The sequence below is a fragment of the Ornithorhynchus anatinus genome, chromosome 2, assembly GCF_004115215.2.
Source record: "Ornithorhynchus anatinus isolate Pmale09 chromosome 2, mOrnAna1.pri.v4, whole genome shotgun sequence".
Taxonomy (NCBI): Eukaryota; Metazoa; Chordata; class Mammalia; order Monotremata; family Ornithorhynchidae; genus Ornithorhynchus; species Ornithorhynchus anatinus.
The window spans coordinates 52,538,473-52,559,282 of record NC_041729.1 but is presented as its reverse complement, the minus strand read 5'-3'; the positions used below and the strand labels follow the sequence as shown (position 1 = coordinate 52,559,282).

Sequence of the window (20,810 nt, the reverse complement as noted above, 5' to 3'; positions counted from 1 at the left end):
CCCCCAGCGCTTAGTACAGTGCCTGGCACATATTAAGCACATAAATACCACAATTATTATTATTATTATCCGATTACCCCAATAAGTAACATAGAATATTGGGCCACCACCATCAATACATTTGCTTAGGATAAGAAAGATTAATTAGAAATGCATTGAATCCCTTCCAAATACTCAAACTCCCCTCAAAACCATTTTTTTCTTTTTCTCTTTATGATATCAGTAATAGTAATTAGTTTAATATACTAATTAAAACTCATATTTGTGTTCTTTCTGGCTAAGTAGTTTTGGTACCTTACAGTGTGCTTAATTAATCTAATTTATAATGGAAGAAAAACTTAATGATGCATTAATAAGGTTCAACTAATCTTTGTTCTATTAAAGGAGAACTTGGTTTTGCTAAGAATTGTATAATCACGCCACTTCTATGAAACATTGATAAAAACTTGTGTTCCTATCTATTTGAAAGAAAATGGAAGTTATCTAAATTCCATTTGTTTTCATTCTCATTGCAGGTTATTTCTTATGAGGATCATGGATATCCCATATCTCAATTTAGAAGGACCAGACTGTAAGTGATTTTCAGCTTTGATTTTGAGGATTTGAGAGAATTGCCTGTAAGGAGAGCTAGCAAAATATTCCTAAAGAAAGAGTTTGACTCTTTTAAACTGCAGTGATGGTTAAGTAAATGAGAATGGCAAGTGTTTACCTCTCTTCTCAATTTTTTCAGCTAAACCAAAACGCTGCAGAATAGAACTGCTGCATGATTTTCTCTAAACATTTTTTTTCTGTTTTTGAGACTGATTTTGTATTTCCTTGACTAGTATAGTTGCATTATGGAAAAAAAATGTTTCCAACTACAACTATTTTATTTTGGGGAAATTTAAACCCAGGAGCTTTATTGGAATACTTTTGTTTAAACCTTTGCTCCTACAGTTCCTAAAGGTTTCCTCCCTTAGAAGCTTGTAGCATAAAAATTCTATGGGAGAGAAATTGACTTTACCCTTTCCCAGTCTCTTTTCCTTCTCTCTAATCCTCCCATGCCCTTTTTCCTTGCCTCTGTTTAATTCTTGATTGTGGGCCTCAGGGATGTAAAGTTGAGAAAACCATATTTAAACAAAACCAGTCCATGCGGTTGAGTAATCAGTTATTTAGGCTTTGTTAAAACAAACATCACAAAGAAAGGGTAAACTAAAAAGGGAAACAGAAATAGCCTGCCAAAGCAATCCTGACAAAGAGTTGGTGCTCAGTGTCTTAGAAAGAGCCACAGGGAGACCTTAATAGTCTGAGAGAATGTTGCAGTCTAGAATCCCAGCAGGTACAAACTCAGCCTAGATGAGTCTGCTGAAATTGGAGTAAACCAAGGGATGACTGAACCCTACTAATCCTATTTAGAAAGCCCAACTCTAGAGGTTATTTAGGAACCATGTAGGGTTCACAGAGGCCATAAACTGTGATGTAGTCTAGCCTGGGTTTGGCTCCAAAGCTTCTGGATATTTTTTTGTCTTCAAAGAAACCCCTGGAGCAATGACTCAGTGACAGCCAAAAATAGAACTTAGCGTTGTCTGTGGAGCAAGAAATGTTGTAATGTTCTTGGTCACCTTTCAAATGTAAACCTTCCATTAAAAATTTGTCTTCTAGTGCAGCCTAAGCGAGATCATGTTCTCCATGTGACCTTCCCAAAAGAATGGAAAACTAGCGACCTTTACCAACTTTTCAGTGCCTTTGGTAAGTGATTCACAATTCTGAACTTTAATTTTCTTTTGGCCTGGATAGTGATTGGTGTAGAGACAAGGAATGATTCATTTGAGAATAAAAGCATGTTAAGGCCCACATTTTTTTCCTTTCCTGTTTATCACCTTTGCCACCTTTTGCATGCTGTTGCAGTCCAGAGTAGTGAACCAATACAAGAATAATATCTGTGGGTGATGTATCTCTCATCAGGTCCATCTTTTGGATAGATTTTATTATTCATTTGGCTCTGCCCAGAAAAAAAGTGTACTAAGAAGACTTTTTAGAATAAAACGAGTAAGAATGACCTGCCTAATTTATTTCTGAAGTCTACCCCACACACTTCATTCAGCCCTCTAATGCCAACCTACTACTGTACTTCAAAATCACCTGTATCACCATCGAACCCTTGCCCAACTCCTGCCTCTGTCCTGGAGCTCCCCTTTCCTCTTCCCCCACTCCTTTCTGCATCACTCTGACTTACTCCCTCTGTTCTTCCCCCCTCCCAGCACCACAGCACTTATGTACATATCTGTAATGTATTTATTTGTATTAGCATCTGTCTCTGTCTCCCCCCCGCCTCCCCAACTGTAAGCTCATTGTGGGCAGCAAATGTGTCTGTTTATTGTTGTATTTCACTCTCTCAAGCACTTAGTACAGTGCTCTGCACGCAGTAAGTGCTCAATAAATACAGTTGAATGAATGAAATATGACAGTCTGCCACTCCCCCCACCTTCAGAGTCTTATTATAAGCACATTTCCAAGATGCCTTCCCTGATTAAGTCCTCATCTCCCTTATCCCCTCTTCCTTCTGTGTCATCTATGCACTTGGATCTGTGTACTTTAAGCACTTGATATTCATCCTGCAATTACGCCCTTAGCACTTTTGTACCTATCCATAATTTATTTTAATGTCTGTCTCTCCTTCTAGACTGAGCTCCTGATAGACAGGGAACGTGGCTACCAGTTTTGTTGTGGTTGTCAAATCAATAAATCATTGGTATTTATTGAGCAAGTTTATAGTCTAGAGCGGGAGGCAGACATTTCTGTAAAAAAAAATTATGGATTTTTTTCTGTGGGGCTGTGGGACTAAAGGAGGGGTGAATAAAGCACGCAAATCAAAGTTCAAAGGTGATGCAGAAGAGAGTGGGAGAAGAGGAAGTGAAGGCCTAGTCGGGGAAGGCCTCTTGGAGAAGATGTACCTTCAAAAGGCTTTGAAAGTGGGGAGAGTAAGAGGCCTTTCCTGACTAAGCCCTGGTTAGTGCAGTGCTCTACACACAGTAAGCGCTGAAAAAGTACCATTGATTATACTGGTGTCTTTTATACTTTCCTTCAAATACTTAGTTTCCCAGTCAGTAGTGTGGAAAAATGTATACAGGTTTACCCCCATACTATAACCTTAATAGATTCCGTAATGTTGGTATTTGTTAAGCGCTTACTATGTGCAGAGCACTGTTCTAAGCGCTGGGGTAGACATAGGGGAGTTAGGTTGTCCACGTGGGGCTCACAGTCTTAATCCCCATTTTGCAGATGAGGTAACTGAGGCACAGAGAAGTTAAGTGACTTGCCCACAGTCACACAGCTGACAAGTGGCAGAGCTGGGATCCGAACTCATGACCTCTGACTCCAGAGCCCGTGCTCTTTCCACTCAGCCATGCTGCTTCTCATTTTCCTTGAAAATGTTGCTGTGCTGTAGAAGACTATATCATGGAATATGTTTTCTCATAGACTTACATGTTCTGAATTGACGTAAGAAGCAGCGTGGCTCATGTCACCAGTTTGGGAGTCAGAGGTCGTGGGTTCTAATCCCGGCTTCGTCACTTGTCTGTTGTGTGACCTTGGGCAAGTCTCTTCACTTCTCTGTGCCTCAGTTACCTTATCTGTAAAAATGGCGATTTAAAAAAATGTGAGCCCCACGTGGGACAATCTGATTACCCTGTATCTACCCCAGCGCTTAGAATAGTGCTCTGCACATAGTAAGCGCTTAACAAATACCATAATTATTATTATTACATCCATTGCAGAACATCTGGAAAAATATGAAATTCCTCAACATTCAGCATTATGTAACATTAAATATCATTTAACTATAATTTATTTTCCATGAAAGTAATTCAAAGTGTAATATTGCAGAAATGTGATTTATTTTTGTAGGGGACTGTAGAAGTAGATATTCTTCTGCTGTCTGCAGCAGTGGTTCAAACAGAAACTCCTTACCATCTGCCTTAAAATACTCAATCACTTTGCCTCCCCACCTTACCGTACTGCTTTCCTACTACCGTCCAGCCCTCATACTTCACTCCTCTAATGCCAACATACTCACTGTACCTTGATCTCATCTGTCTCAGTACTGACCCCTTGCCCACGTCCTGCCTCTGGCCTGGAATGGCCTCCCTCTTCATATCCGCAGACGATCATGCTCCCCACCTTCAAAGCCTAATTAAAGACATATCTCCAAGAAGCTTTCCCCGACTAAGTCCTCATTTCCTCTTCTCCCACACCATTTTTCATCACCTTCACACTTGGATTTTCATTCTATATTCACCCCTTCCTCAGCCCCATAGCACTTATGTACGTGTCTGATATTTATATTAATATTTGTTTCCCACTCTAGACTGTAAGCTCACTGTGGGTAGGGAACATGTCTATCAACTCTACTATATTAAATTCTATGGAGTGCTTAATAAAGTGCTCTTTATACAGTAAGCACTCAATAAATACATTTGATTGAGTCCACTGTAGTGAAAAATTTCTTTAATGGTATTCGTTAAAGCACGAATAATGAGCCAATTGGGGAAATTAAGTTGAGCAACCTCATTTTCTTCCTAAACCACCTGCTTCTGAGCATCATCATCTGCCCTTCTGAGCATCTCTGCCCATCATTAGACTCCTGTATCAGGGTTGTCTTCAAATATTTTTAAAAGTTCACTTGCTTTCTTGAATATTGATGTAAGGCTTTTTCATCCAAGAATCTAAACCTTAGCTGGTTGTGGAGCAAAGAATAGTCTAGCCTTAGCGAGAGCCCTGGGCACTTCCTCTTCCTCTGCTGGAGAACAGGGGTTTCTCACCTTCATCCGAAAGCAGCACAGAATCGGGGCTGATAGTTGTCTTTAGGTGGAGTCACTTGGCCTCTTTAATCTTGCCGACTCCTGGTTTGTGTTGAGTGAGTAGCTCTGAATGAGAGAATTTCTTGGTTTCACTTGAAAGCTGTATAAAATTGGGGCAGAGGACAGCTCTAAACTGTAAGCTCATCTTGGGCAGGGAATGTGTCTATATTATACTCTCCCAAGCGCTTAGTATAGTGCTCTGCACATAGTAAGTGCTCAAAAAATACAATTGGCTGAATGTTTCAGTCCCCCAAAGATCTCTGCCTCTGCTATCTGATCCCATCTATGCTGTTGCCCTCCTGAGAACTCAGCTGAGACAGAGAAGCTCTGCTTCATTTTGGGGTACAGAAAGGATCCAGGAGGGAATAGAATTCGTGGAGGTAATTGGATCTGTCAGCTAGGGCTTTCAAATCCTGGGTTACGTCAGCATTTAGCACGAGACATAGCTCTGGGTCTCCATATTGAGTTTTGAAACTGGGGATCTACCTGTACCAAAATCTAAGAATCTAGAAAGCACTCAAATTTTTGAACCTTTTACAGCTTTCCTTCAGTGGCTATGTAGCCTTGAAGCCCTGCTATTGGTCTGGTGAGCAGAACTCTGGTTTAATACCATCAAATGGTGACAGGTTTTTAACTGTGAGATCACTCAAGTGTCCCACTAGGTAGACAGACCTAGCAGGAATCCTGAAAACTGATGACTGAAGTGGACAGCAAAGACTGCAGTTGCTAACAAAGCAGCCACCTGGTCAATCTTATCACTTCGACACAGTATTGGCCTTATGCTGCTTCCATTTAGACTGTGTGCCTAGGTTCAGTGCTTAGAACAGTGCTTGACACATAGTAAGCACTTAACAAATACCATCATCATCTTTATGGAAAAAAAATCTGTGTATCAACCATTCAATAGTATTTATTGAGCACCTGTTGTGTACAGAGCATTATACTAAATATTTGGGAGAGTATAATAGAGTCAGACAGGATCTACCTACTCTCCCAAGCGCTTAGTACTGTGCTCGATACCCAGTGCTCAAATAACTTTAGTTGTTTGATTGCAGTGTAGTGGGGAAGACAAATAATACAATTAATTGCATATAGAAGAAGGAAAAGGAGGAATATGTTCATGAATTAGAGCTACCAGACATATTCCCTGCACACCAGGAGCTTACAGTCTAGAGAGGACGAGCAGAACTGTAGTCTGGAAAAGGGGATTGGGGAGGAATTCCAGGTGGAGGGAGGGAAATGAGCAAGAAATTGGGAGCAGGAGACATGAAAACAAGGGACAATGAGTAGGTTAGCTCGATAGAAACCAAGAGTGTGAGCTGGGCTGTTGTGGAAGAAGAGAGTAGGTTAGTAGGATGGAGAAAGCTGATGGAGTTAATGGTCAGGAGTTTCTGCTTGATGCAGAGAGGTGTGGACAACAACCATTTGATGTTTTTGAACCAAGAGGTCGAGGAGGATTAGGGTAGAGTAAAGTCTGCTAGATTTGGCAAGTAGGTCGTTGGAGAGAGCACTTTGCAATGTCTGCACCCCTTCCTGCATACTTGCTCTTGGTACAGTTCAGTGAGATAATAATTATGGTATTTAAGTGCTTACTATGTGTCAAGCACTGTTATAAGTGCTGGGGTAGATACAAGGTAATCAGGTTGTCCAACGTGGGGTGCACCGTCTTAATCCCCATTTTCCAGATGAGGTAACTGAGGCACAGAGGAGTTAAGTGGCTTGTCCATGGTCACACAGCAGCAGTAGGAGGAATGAAGAGTGTAAGCAGATAGAAAGAGCCACTGTGTAAAGCAGAAATAGTAAAGATCCTTGAAGCCAGTGGTAAAGGTTTTTAAACCATGTATTTTGTTACTGACATGTAGTTCTGCAGTTTTTCAATCGCGCTTAGTTTGTCTTGCAAGTACCGTTTCTGTTGCTTTGTGGATAGAGGATTGGAAAGAGAGACCCGAAAATGCTGAGGTAAACTACTCGTTCCACACCTGGCCCTAGAGGTGGTTGAAATTTGAAATAGGCTACTTGGAAAAGTTGAAGATTTTCCTCCCAAGATCAATAAAAAAAACCATGGATCACCTTTTCTGGAATGCTTATAAGCATTCCATAGGTGGAGGAAAATGAAGAAGTTTGTGTTTGAAATTCCTTCCAGATTGTGATTCTGTTGACATTCATAAGTGTAACTGAAATATTAGGGTACATCTTTTCACACTAATATGGTTTAAATGTCATCTTGTGTTGCTAGAGTACTTGTGGTGTTGTCGATCCATAAGTGCACTTTTAAAAATTCTTTGCCAAGAGTGTGTTTCTTTGATTAAATTGTACCAGATAGTAGGTATGGGCAATTATTTACTTTCTGTGTTTGAACATTTCAGGAAACATTCAGGTGTCCTGGATTGATGATACATCAGCATTTGTCTCTCTTAGTCAACCTGAACAAGTGCAGATAGGTAAGGATTTTTGAAAATGAATTTTCTCACCCGTTCTGAACAGGGCATATTTCACCACAATAATTTGAACAAAATACAGAGAAAGCAGCAGATTTTTAGGGTGTTTTCAGGTTGCCTAAATGTGAACATAAATATGTTACTATACGCAGCTTCTGGAATCTAAACTTATTGTCATAGGTTGTTTGCCTCTGAATAAAAAGAGACACTTAATGGTATCGGAACCATATTTATTTATTACAGCGTTCCCTCACATTCTCCAGAAGAGGCCCCATAATAGATTTTGCTTCACCTCCATTTCCTGTCATTTTAAAATGTTAGTAGATTGGTTAGCTGCATTTCACTGCCTGAGGGTAGGGTTTTTGTAAGAGCAAATGTGGCAGAAATTTAAGGGGCAGCCAAATTGACACCAATATTTGTCTTTCCCAATGTGAACTTCACATTTATAAATTGTTGTATTGGAAGATTCCAGATTAATCACATAATATTGGGGCTTTATAGAGTCGGTTCACAAGCAAATATACAAAAGGCTATTGTATTTTTTCCTCAGATTAGATTTGAAAAGTATTGCTTCAGTGGAGCTTCTCTTTTCTGAATGAAGTGATTTTGCAAATCACTCGCTGGTATTTATTGAGCGGCTACAGAGTGCACAGCACTGAATTAAATGCTTGGCAGAGTACAACAGAAGCAAGACACATTCCCTCCCCTCAAGGAGCATACACTCTATTGGGGAAGACAGACAGACAAAAATTCTTTGCGAATAGTGGAAGCAGGAGGAAGAACAAGGAAATAACAGGTAGTAGTACAAATATTAGGTTGAAATAGCTGAATCAATAATTGAAATATACAAATATATATATATATATATATATATATATATACATGTTGAGGATACGATTAAATACTAAATACAAAACTTTATACTCCTTAAGTGGTTTTCCTGAGGGTGAAACTCTGAGAATCTTATTTTGAGTTTTGAAAAAAACTGTATTGCATTTTAATCTTAAGTATCTGTATGGCATCTTATATTTTAACATAAAAGGTGCAACTAAGATTACTAGCAGATACTAGATCTTTTTAATGGTATGAGGTGGTTGGGCATTAAAGCTCTAACCATGGAATTATAAGAAGCCTGAGAATTTCTACCAAGAGTGTACTTGTCTGGTAAGATCTTGGCACATCATTAACTGAGAATGCTGTTCTAAGCATTAAACTTGGGAGTGCAGGCCCCCAAACTTGTGATGGTCATTAGAAAACTGAAAAATAAGTTCATGTTGAGACATTTGTATGCTTGTGGACTAAGTACTAGAGTGAGAGAGTGAGGGCAAAGGTGGAGAGACATGCAGAAGCAGTAAGATTTGATAGATTGGGCCGTTGCCCCAAGGGTAATTGTTGACCTTTGGAAATTCCATTTTTCCCTGATGCAGAACTATTGCATTTGAAAAGTTAAGTACTAGTTCCTAATTTAAATGCTCTGGGGAAAAATGTTTTTAAATTTCATGATATTTCAGATTTAATGCCATGTACCTACCAGGCTTATTGCTCAACCATAAATACCTGACTAAATATTTCCCCAAACCCAGATAACGCATATGAGAAAATCCCATTTTACAGGGAGAGAATCAGTTGCTAACGCAATATAGAACATAAAACCAGAACGGAACCCAGTAATTGGCTTTTTTTGTAATCTTTTTGCTTTTCTACAAATGGGCTGCTATGTAGATGATTTTCTGTTGAAGCCATCTGCAACATTACTAGCACACTTTGAAGGTCATTGCAGTCTGCTTTCTTGGGCAGTAGAAAACGATTAGGATTTAAACATTGCCATGAACCAAATCAGTGATTTTTATAAAAATGCTGCTATATGAAGCACAGAGAGAAACATTTTAGCCTGAGGTAGGCAGTGCTAGTGACTTTGGTCCATCGCCTCAGCTTCTAAAATTGTGTACATGTCATTAAATTTTTTTTTTACAGTGGTGAAATCTTATAATAATAATAAAACATATTTTGTTGTCTTAAATGTCCTGTTAGTAACCCCAGAGCTAACTTAAACAATTTACGTAGTCACAGCAATGGAACCAGTGGGGCCTGATAGATCAATAATACAGCAGTGGAAAAATCATTAAATTCCTATTTATAAAGCAGCTCAAAATGCTCTCTCTGGCTCTTTTACAAACTGTTTTTGACTCAACCTCAAAGATGATTTTACTGACACCTGTTTTTTGTAAATGGATAATTTAAGTAGCCTTTAAAACTTTGTCATGCATTTTGCTGAGAACTGATTGTATTTGAAGTTTAGGCATTGATTGGTTTGCACTACTTTTAGGTATGTTGGAAGTTCAAGATGAACTACTTGGTTCAGGGAAATAAGTTTAAAATGTTTTTATTCTCATGGGAAACCTTCACCGACTAGATACAGAGTTATTTCATTCAGGGAATCTCAGTACAATCCACTCTATGTCAAGGGGTAAATTTGCCCAGTGTGCAAATGAGCATGAATGTGGTGTATGAAAGCAATACTGACGGGAAATTAAGGCATTACACTATTTGAAAGGATTCTATGGGAAGGTCCTGTGACATTACCTAGGGGAATATTACCTAGGGGAATGCGAAATGAATAGTTTAGTATGTCTTTTCTGGTCTTAATATCAGTATTAAAATATGCTCTTTCACTCAGAATAGTATAAAATATGCTTTCCCCTCCCAGGAATTCTTTGGAAATGTCTTTTGAAGTGGTGATTAATATCAATTGAACATTTATTTTGGATAATCATCCTCACCAGTGGCGTTTAGTGCTTACTGTGTGCAGAGCATTGTACTGAGAAATTGAGAGAGTAGAACAGAGTCGGGAGACACTTTCCATGCCCACAGCAAACTTACAGTCAAGAGATGCTAGAAAATAGGAGCCATGTGAATAGTAAATGTGGCTAAAAAAACTGATGATATAACAAACATTTTAAACAAAGGGAATGTCAAGAATGTATTTTTTGCAAAGCCAATTGAACATAGATGATTCCAAAAATGTCTCAATCTACTTGAATTAGATCTACGTTAGATTATTTGTTAAAAGCAAAAGATGAATCTGACTACAGAATTTGTATTCTACCTGTTGGTTCCAAACTGAACTACATAAAAAATCTACTTCTTTGTGGATAGGTAAGTTAAAGATCTTGGTAAAATTATGTTGGAAGTTTATATAGCACTTGAATTGCTGGGCATCTTTGAAATGTTATCTGTCATTTAGCAAATCAAAAAAGGGACAGTTTGCGTAGAAGCTATTAGTGTACTTTTGTTGCTATTCATTTAGTTCAGTTTTGAGTCAAGTTATTTCATCAGTATTTCTGTTGGGTAGAAATTTTAATATATAAGCATCCTCCACAATAAAGTTGTGATATTTTCCTTGAAAATACGGTTGTGTGGTGAAGTGCTGTATCATGGGACATACTTTACCATAGACTTACATTTTATAAATTGGGCTTCAATCAGTGTTATTGGTTGAGCACTTATGCCGTGCAGAGTACTGCTTTAAGCAAGCACATGACAAAATACTGTATAAAAAGTTTGGTAGACCCAATCCCTGCCCACAAGGAGTTTACAGTCCACAGGGAAGACAGACATTAAAATAAGAGTACGTAATGGGGAAATAGGATTTATTGCAAAACCTCTGGAAAAGCACGAAATTGCTTTTTGTGCTGTTTATTCTTACATTAATCATCACTAAACTGCTGTTTAGTATTTATCAAAATAATTCAAGGCATAATATCCCAGCAGTAACAAATGAGGATTTTTAGGATTATGAAGCTCTGCAAAAGTAGAAATGTGTTCTACTGACTGTAGTTGTGGTTTTTCACCTTTAATTAATTGGATACATTGAGATTTGAACCAGGCTGCTGCTTCTCTTCATAAAGCACCTTGATTACTAGGTGTAAGAAGGATCCTGATGGTAGTAATAATTTAAAGTATAAAATAAGTAATCTTTAGGGTTAAATTCCAAGCTCACCATAGCCAAACTGTGTGTTTTAAACTGAATATGTATTAAAAAACTATTTTAACTGACTTTTATATAAAATATGCTCTCTGTGCAAATTACAGTTGGAAAAGATAAATGGAACTCTGAATTGAATTTTATCTCTCTCAAAATTTCTAATTCCAAATAAAATGAGTAGATAGCAAAAGATCCTTCGGTTTTTCTTTTTTTTTAAGGGCAAAAATAATGCAACTTTAATATTAACCTGAGAACCAAGGTTAAAAACCATTTTCTGAAAATCAAAAAGATGAAAAAAGAAATTTTTTAGTGGGTAGAGGTATATTTAATATTTAACGCCTGTCAAGTCAGTCATCGTGAATCTTGATTTTTGGTTGGCTTTGTGATACCACTCTGTACAATTGGAATGTTATGGTAAGTAAAATATTTTAAAAACCATTTTAGTGGTTGAATATTTTTCAGGTGAAAGTTATTTAACAAAGCTGCTGAGCTTCATGTATTGCATTTGGGCCAATGAAACATATGACTGGGAATTGTAATGAAACTGGAAGAGTGAATGGAAAGATTTATGAACATATAAACTCAAAAATGTGTAACTGTGAACAATCCAAACTAGCTAGAGAATTTAGTTAGGAGCAGCATGGTCTAATGGTGAGATTACAGGCTTGGGGGACTCAGAGGTCATGGGTTCTAATGTCGGCTCCACCACTTGTCTGCTCTGTGACCTTGGGTAAGTCACTTCACTTCTCTGGGCCTCAGTTGCCTCATCTGTAAAATGAGGATTGAGATTATGAACTTGCCTCATCTGTAAAATGAGGATTGAGATTATGAACCCCACGTGGAACGGGGGCTGGTTGTTGTGTCCTTGAGATTAATAGATGAAAGTCTCCTGGAGGAGGTGGCTTTTCCTGAAGGTGTTTAAAGGTGGGGAAGAGTGAAAATTTTTCTTGTAGAAATAATTTGGTTTTTGTCTGTTTCCCCCTGTAGACTATTAGGTCCTTGTGATAGGGATCCCATTTACTATCTATTGAATATAGTTTCCCAAGCGCTTTAGTTCAGTGCTCTGCACATAAGAGGTCAATAAATGCCATTGATTGATTTATAATGTGGCAGATTTGAGAGGGGAAGGACTTTCTTATAGGGGGAAAGGTAGGAGAAATAAGTAATAAAAAAAAGATATTAAGCTCTTACTATGTGCCAAGCACTGTACTAAGCAGTGGGGTGGATACAAACCAATTGGGTTGGACACAGTCCCTGTCCCATTTGGGGCTCACACTCTGAATCCCCATTTTACAGATGAGGTAACTGAAGCCAAGAGAAAATAAGTGATTTACCCCAGCTCACACAACAGACAAGTGGCGGATCTGGGTTTAGAACCCTATGACCTTCTGACTCCCAGGCCCTTGCGCTATCCACTAAACCATGCTGCTTTTCAACGAAAGACACGAGATTAGTTTGGGCAGGAGGAGCTGGGGGGCAGACAGAAGGTAAGGAGGAGACAACCGGTGGAGTACCAGGGAGAGGAGAGATTAGTCAGAGAAGGCTCCCTGGTGGAGATGTAATTTTAATAGGGCCTTGAAGACGGGAAGAGTGGGAGTCAATCAGATATGACGAGGGATGGAGTTCAGGCAGGAGGAAGAGCATGACCAAGAGTTTGGTGGGGGGATGAGAGTGAGGCACCATGAGTAGGTTGGGATTAGAGGAGCTAAGTGTGCAGGGGAGGATATAGTGTGAGAGGAATGAGTATAGTCTGAGTATTGTCTCTATCTGTTGCTGAATTGTACATTCCAAGTGCTAAGTACAGTACCCTGCACATAGTAAGCGCTCAATAAATACTATTGAATGAATGAGTATAGGTCGAGGGGGCGTACACTACCAGAACGATTGCAGATGGAAGTGGGGCATTCTGGGAGAGGTGTGTCCATGGCATCGCTATGTGTTGGAGACGACCCAACAGCATAAGACAAACAAGAAGGGAGAGAGATGACTGAGTGCCTTAAAGGCAACAGCGAGAAATTTCTGCTTGATTCGGAGTTTGAATAATGGGCAGGCATTGGAGTATTTGGAGGAGTATGTGCAGAACAATTCTTCTTTTTTTTTTTTTTTTAAGAATAAGAGATACAGCCAGTCAAGTGATGCAGTATTGTCTGGAGAGGGGAGAGGCTGGGAGGCAGAGAGATGAGTGAGGAAATTGATGCAGTAATTGAGGTGGGACATGACAAGTGCTTGGATCAGTGAGGTGCCGTTTGAATGGAGAGGAAGAGGTGGATTCTGGAGATGTGAAGATAGAACGAATAGGATTTAATAACTGAGTTGGTGGAGAGAGATGAGTAGAGGATAATGCCATGGTTGCGGGTTTGTGAGACAAGGAGGATGGTGGTCTCTGCAGTGATGGAAAAGGGGGAAGGGAAGGTTACGGAGGGAGGATGGAAAGTTCAGTTTTGGACATGTTGAGTTTCAGATGACAGCAGGATATCCAGATGGACATGCGAGATTGCAGAGAAGAAACACAGGCTTGGGAATCAGGACCCGGGTTCTAATCCCTGCTCCGCTATTAGTCTGCTTGGGCATGTCACAATTTTTCTGTACCTGTTTCCTAATCAGTAAAAAGGGGATTAAATCTCCCTCCCTCTAGTTTAGTCTCTGAAGATGGAAATTGGCATCTCTCAGACCTTAAGCCTTCTGATGTAGTTAATGGACCCAAGCACACTGTCTGAGAGCTTAAAATGAAGCCCACTCTAACTGTAATCAAGAATAAATAAGTTGTAAGGGTAGCCTAGTATTTCATTATTTGGACCGATACATGTTTTCAGATGAGTCATTTGTGACAAAAATAAGTCATTTGTGAGAAAGTGACTCAGTTCTGTTATGATTAAATTTGTTCTGTCAACAGTAGAGTAAATTTCATCTTCATATACTTAAAATTTAAGTGCAGTGCTTTGGGGGAATCACAGGTTGTACATTGCCTAATCCATTTTGCAGCATTCTGGTAGTACGGAATGTTACAGTGCATCTAACAGTTAAAAAACCCAAAAAAACCACACATTAGGTGCCAAGGTTCAACCTGATGCTAGAAAATCCCAAAATTTTGCTTGATTGCTTAATGGGATATTGAATATGAATATGAGTCTTCATGAGATTTTTTCCTGAGCAAGTTTTTAGTCTCCAATCCAAGACATTCCTGTTTTAATTATTATTAAAAATCTGCCCTTAGGAGCTTGAAAAAAATGAAAACTAAATAGCATTTGACTTATTTGCTCTGTAGATTTGATAATGCTTCCACAGTGGAATTCAGAAATTTCACATCGATCCTTTACTTAAGAAAGATCACAATTACTGCACCATCCTCTTTGTTGATTTCCCTGCCCCCATCCTCTCCCACTCCAATACGTAACTTACTTAGCTGCCCTGATCATTTTCCTAAAAAAAAAGTTCTGTGCACATCTCCCCTCGCCTCAAAAACTTCCAGTTGTTGCCCATCCATCTCCATAGCAAACAGGAACTCCTCACTACTGGCTTTATGGTATTCAATCAGCTCTCTCCCCAACCCATTCTCCTTCCTGTATTGACTGTGAACCCCTAAAAGGGACAGGGACTGTGTCTGAACTGATTAGCCAAAATCTATTCTAGCACTTAGTTCAGTGCTTGGCACATGGTAAGTGCTTAACAAACATCATATTTATTATTACCTAACCTCGCTAATGTCCTACCACATTCCATCCTGCACACTTCTGTCCTCTATCACGTACCTACTCACTGTACCTCGATCTCATCTCTCTTGCAACCGACTCCATGCTGACATCCCCCCAACCCCCACCCCCCGGCCGGGAACTCCCTCCTCCTTCATATGGAGAGAACAGTGCTCTCTCTTATCTTGAAAGCCTTACTAAAATTTTATTTCCTCCAAGAAGCTTTCTCTGATTAACCTCTCCTTACCCCAGGCTGTTTTCCCTCCCTTCTGCATTTGTTGCATTTGAATATCTCATCCCAAAGTAATAATAATAATGATAATTATGATGGTATTTGTTAAGCGCTTACTATGTCCCAAGCACTCTTCTAAGTACTGGAGGAGATATAAGGTTATCAGGTTGTCCCTGGTGGGGCTCACAATCTTAATCCCTATTTTACAGATGAGGTAACTGAGGTATAGAGAGGGAAGTGACTTGCCCAAAGTCACACAGCTGACAAGTGGCAGAGCCGGGATTAGAACCCATGACCTCTGACTCCCAAGCCCGTGCTCTTTCCACTAGGCCACACTGCTTCTAATGGAAGTGACAAGTCCTATCCACTCCCCAAATGTGGGTTAGCTCTTGTTGACCTCTTCTCCCTCTTTCCCTTTATTTGTCTCTCCTTATTTGTTCTTTTGTGGTAATCTTGACCTGGCCCTATATTCTCTTTCTCTCGTGGGATTTCTCATTTCCTTTGTAAGTATCCTCTTCACCTGGCATTCAGTGCTACTGTTTTCTCTTGTTCCCGTAACCCTACATTCCCCTCTGTGACTCCTTTTAACTTCCGTGATTGCTCCAAAGACTTTCTCTCACTTCTTGTCCCTTTTCCTTTTGCTTTTCAGTCTCCTTAGGAATCTTTCTCCTTGCCCATTTCCTTGATTGTCATAACGATTTATTGAGACCCTATTGCACAAAGCACTATGCGAAATACATTAGAGTTAATCGCTGTGCTCTGTGTCCTCAAAGACCTGACAATCTAGTGAGAAAGATACACACTAATGTACTTTACAGTTAAGAGAAACTGGGCTAATGTGCATGGTGTTATGCTTAGAAGCAGAAACACGGTCACTTTCCCAAAAACTCTAACACCATGCCATTTGATTTATAGATCGACTGTCCAAACCTTTAGGTTTTTCTTCATATTAATCTGGACAACAGAATGGAGGAATAGTCATTTTTAGTTGTGAAATCATCTCCGATCATTGCATTTTTTGTGCTGAGCTCCATCAACTAAACGCAAAGCTACAACACCGGCTTGGAACAGAAAAAGGCTGCTTTTGGAGTACCAGAGATTCAGGGCTAAGAATTTTGAGTTTCCGGAGTAAAACTAAGCAGTTGGGAATTTTTTACCCGAGAACTCTAATGGAAATTTTGCCTTTGCTCATGGTAACAATCCAGTGATCATAGAAACTTTGTTGCTCTGCTCTACATGCCCTTCAGTTTGATTCCAGTGTATCAGGCCATTGGATAATGAGTCATGCTTACTTGGAATAATGGAGTCATTTTAGCTGTATCATGTGAAACCCTAGAACGAGTTTGATTCAATTCTCAATGTCAGCAAACTAGCTCACACGGGATCATTCCATTGCATCAGCTGTTAAAACATCTCTTGTAGTATAACCAGATAGAAATTAGTTGTCTTGGCACCCATTAGCATCTCCATCGAAAGATCTGTCATTTCAGAAACTTAACACTCTTCATTGTGTCTTTTTTTGTCTCTCTTTAAATAAAGAAGGGATTTTAGTTTCCTCAGCTGGTTGCCATGTAGAGCAAGACATCTGTAGACTTTTGAATTGTTCCTCAAATTAATTGATTTTGAATTTTTTCTTCTCATTTAAGTACAAGCAATAGATCCTAAAAAGTCATGACAGTCTAGTTTTCAAATTCTTCCTCATATATTGTTCTGGGATTGAACCTTTAAAAAATAGGTTACCATTTGAAAATGGGACCATGCAGACGTAGGACATATTTAGATATGGCAAGGCTGCATTTATATCTTTTGTAATTAACACCATTATGACAGATTCAGAAGTAGATTTATACTTTCAACCTTGTGCTATTAATTTTTTTAATGTGGAAGGGTGTATTGCTTACACATGGAATTCTGTAGCTGCCTTTTCAACCCTGCTCTTCCTCCAGTGATCTCAATGGAAAAGGTGGCTTTGGATAATATACTTAGTGTCCCATAAAATGCTCTCAAGAATAACAGATTGTTTTCTGGTTGTTAGGAGTCTGCAACAGCATTTAAGTTTACAATTTGCTCTTCGTGAAAATGTCCCTAGATAAAATAGCCTTTACAGTAGCCCAGTGGGCTGTTCATGATGTTTATCTTTTCATTTTTGTCAAGCGACTAAATTGTTTGTTCCCTCTGATATAGTTTTTGCACGTTGAACGTTAATCAGCCATATAATCTGCAGCCTACCCACCACTCTGCAGGGAAAATTGTCCTCGAAGGGAAAATTCAAATAAACCAAAATTCCTGAACAGCGGAGCCGGGAGCCTTTCCTTCCAGTGCAAGGAGACCTCTCTCCTGGGGAGAAGGTGCGTGTCTGCCTCCGGCACCATCCCACCATCCACAAGATGGTGCTGTCATGCTATCAAACCCAAAACCCCAATCCCATTTTTAGTCAGAAATTTCAAATCGACTAGATTTGCATCCCACTCTTGTGGTCACACTTTCACAAGGTTGATTTACTACGCACAACCCAAACAAAACAAATCTTTCATTTCTAGAATGAAGTTTTTGAAAGTGTTAGACTGGAATATTAGCGAGGCAGGCAGTACTTTTGTAGTAACTTTTTTTGTGGTATTTGTCAAGTGCTTACTATATGCCAGGCACTGAAGTAAGCACCGGGGTAGGTACAGGCTGATCGGGTTGGACCCAATCCATGTCCTGCATGGGGCTCCCAGTCTTAGTCCCCCATTTTGCAGATGAGATTACAGAGGCCTAGTGAAGTGACTTGCCTAAAGTCACATGGCAGACAATTGCCGGAGCTGGGATTAAAACCCAGGTCCTCTGGCTCCCAGGCCTGTGCTCTTTATACCAGGCCATGCTGTTTCTCAACTTTTACCAAAGAACTGAAGAGGCAGAAGAACAAGCAGGGTCAATCATCGTGCTAGCAGTTAATCTCACGATCTGATTGGGTCTTGGCATTTAGCATAAATGACCTACAGAATGAAAAACCTAATGTAAGTGTCTAACAAACTCTCTTGCCTAACCTCCGTGCAGACCAGAACAGATAAGCTTCAGAGCCTGTTTGTGCAGGTCAGGTGAGTTCCCAACAATAAGACCTTTCTCTTCCCCTTCTCTCCCCTCGCCTCCCACCCCCAAATTTGGAGAATTCCTGGGTGCTACTCTTAAACAGCCAGGGATGGAAACAACAATAAAATTTTAGATGTAGTTCAGACAAAACTTTTCAATTCTGGCTATATTCCCCTAAAATTAATTGTCCATTATCCTTGCAGATGAAGGAAAATACTAGGATCACATAATAATAATGTTGGTATTTGTTAAGCGCTTATGTTCTAAGCGCTAGGGTAGATACAGGGTAATCAGGTTGCCCCACATGATGCTCATAGTTGTAATCCCCATTTTACAGGTGAGATAACTGAGGCACAGAGAAGTTAAGTGACTTGCCCAATGTCTCACAGCTGACAAGTGGCAGAGCTGGGATTAGAACCCATGACCTCTGACTCCCAAGCCCGGGCTCTTTCCACTGAGCCACGCTGCTTCTCTAATGTATTCCAGAGATCTGCCAGCCAGTAGTTTCATTGTTTTTTGCCATACCAAACTTTACCAGAGCTCTAGAAAAACAGCTGAGATGAGCGATTCAGAGATCGTAGGTTCTAGTCCTGGCTCCACCACTTGACAGCTGTGTGACTTTAGGCAAGTCACTTAACTTCTCTGTGCCTTAGTTACCTCATCTGTAGAATGGGGGATTGAAAATGTAAATCCCACATGGGACAACCTGATAACCTTGGGTCTACTCCAGCATGTAGAACAGTGCTTGACACATAGTAAGTGCTTAACAAATACTATTGTTATTATCATCATCGTCATTATTATTATTACGTCCTCCTTTCCCTGCCCATGCTCACCTATGGAAGGAGGGGTTAATGAGTAGCTTGCAGGAGCCAAAAAGGAAACAGCATGTGAGAGGAGGAAAAGCAAAGTCTTTTCAGCAAATCCAAGTAATTGTAAATCTGAATCTAAATGGGCAGAAACTTTCTAATCTTCCCCCAAAGTTATCAGTGGCATGTTCAAGAGGAGGGCAGAATTTGAAATGAACAAATGGATTCTGAACATTATGGCCTGGAGACATTGCGTGGCTTTCAGATTATCTTCACCACTTAATTTCTTGCTTTAAAAATAATAATAATTATGGTACTCGTTAAGCGCTTACTACGTGCCAAGCAATGTCCTGAATCCTAAGGTAATAATAATGATGGCAGTTTAAGTGCTTACTCTGTGCGAAGCACTCTTCTAAGTGCTGAGTGGGTTACAAGGTGATCAGGTTGTCCCACATGGGGCTCACAGATTTAATCCCCATTTTACAGATGAGGTAACTGAGGCACAGAGGAGTTAAGTGACTTGCCTAAAGTCACACAGCTGACAAGCGGCGGAGCTGGGGTTAGAACCCACAACCTCTGACTCCCAGGCCTGTGCTGTATCCACTAAGCTGCACTGTTTCTCTATAACATTAGTCTACAATTTATTATTCAGTTTACTATTAAGTTTTCATTGCAGGCCAAAAAAACCGTGAGGAGCTTGTTAGTCTAGAGTAGCTGAACCAGTTTTGTGATTTAAAAAAAAAAATCAAACTAAAGGTATTTATGAACCATTCGTGATCCAAGTAATTTACAAGGTCTCTTAACAGTTGGATTAGAACCCTTCCCCAATATAGGTTGTCTGGTCCCAATGATCCAGTGTACAGTAGCAAGGAGATTTCACATTTTATTTTCATTTTTAGATCCAAGTTTTGAGTTTTTGGGGAGCTTTAAATTTGCTTTTCTCATGGCTGATGATGGCTAGCTTCCCATCGAAAATGATGGATGAGCCTCTGTCAGGAGTCTTGAGGGCCAACTAACTGCAGGCAGGAGTTGATTACTGGTGCTGGGGGTGGTTTATGCAGTGCCCGGTACATTCTCTCTTCTCCCAGTCTTGTTCTAACTCGGGTACAAGGTGCAATGAATGGAAAGAGCAATGGGTGTGGCACATTGCAGAGTGCATGTTTTTTACATGCAGAATCCATTTACAAAGTGGCCACAGTATAATGCCAAAATGATGATAATTTTGGTATTTGTTAAGCACTTACTATGTGCCAGGGCACTGTACTAAGTGCTGGGGCGGGTACAAGCAAATAGTGTTGGACACAGTCCCTGTCCCATGTGGGGCTCACAATCTCAATCCCCAGCCCACTCTGCTACTGTACAGGCTATTTTATATCTAGGGACATTTTCACGAAGAGCAAATTGTAAGATATAGTTCAGACAAAAGTGTAGATATAGTTCAGACAAAACCTTTCAATTCTGGCTATATACCCCTAAAATCAATTGTCCATTATCCTTGAAGATGAAGGATATGTGAAGACTTTACAGCTGATTTTATCATAGCCTCTTCCGTGATCTCTTTAGAAACTCAATAGGTGGACTTCCTCAATCTGTGAATTCTCAGGTCCATTTTGGTAGAAGAGGATTAGTTTTGTGTAGTGGAAAGAGCCCAGGCCTGGGAATCAGAGGACATGGGTTCATTCATCCAATAGTATTTATTGAGCGCTTACTATATGCAGTGCACTGTACTAAGCGCTTGGAATGTACAAAT

At 39.8% G+C, this 20,810-nt stretch overlaps 1 protein-coding gene across 4 annotated transcripts in view; it reads left to right on the top strand.

The window, feature by feature from the left end:
- Positions 1-20,810, top strand: part of PARN (poly(A)-specific ribonuclease) — a 173,824-nt gene that overhangs the window by 58,398 nt on the left and 94,616 nt on the right. For 3 of the 4 annotated variants that reach the window (XM_029054385.2, XM_029054403.2, XM_029054412.2), the window contains exons 19-21: positions 516-571; positions 1,642-1,728; positions 7,205-7,279. In XM_029054385.2, coding sequence (XP_028910218.1) covers positions 516-571; positions 1,642-1,728; positions 7,205-7,279 — 218 coding nt within the window. The remainder of the gene's footprint in view (positions 1-515; positions 572-1,641; positions 1,729-7,204; positions 7,280-20,810) is intronic. The other variant, XM_029054394.2, reaches the window with a different exon arrangement.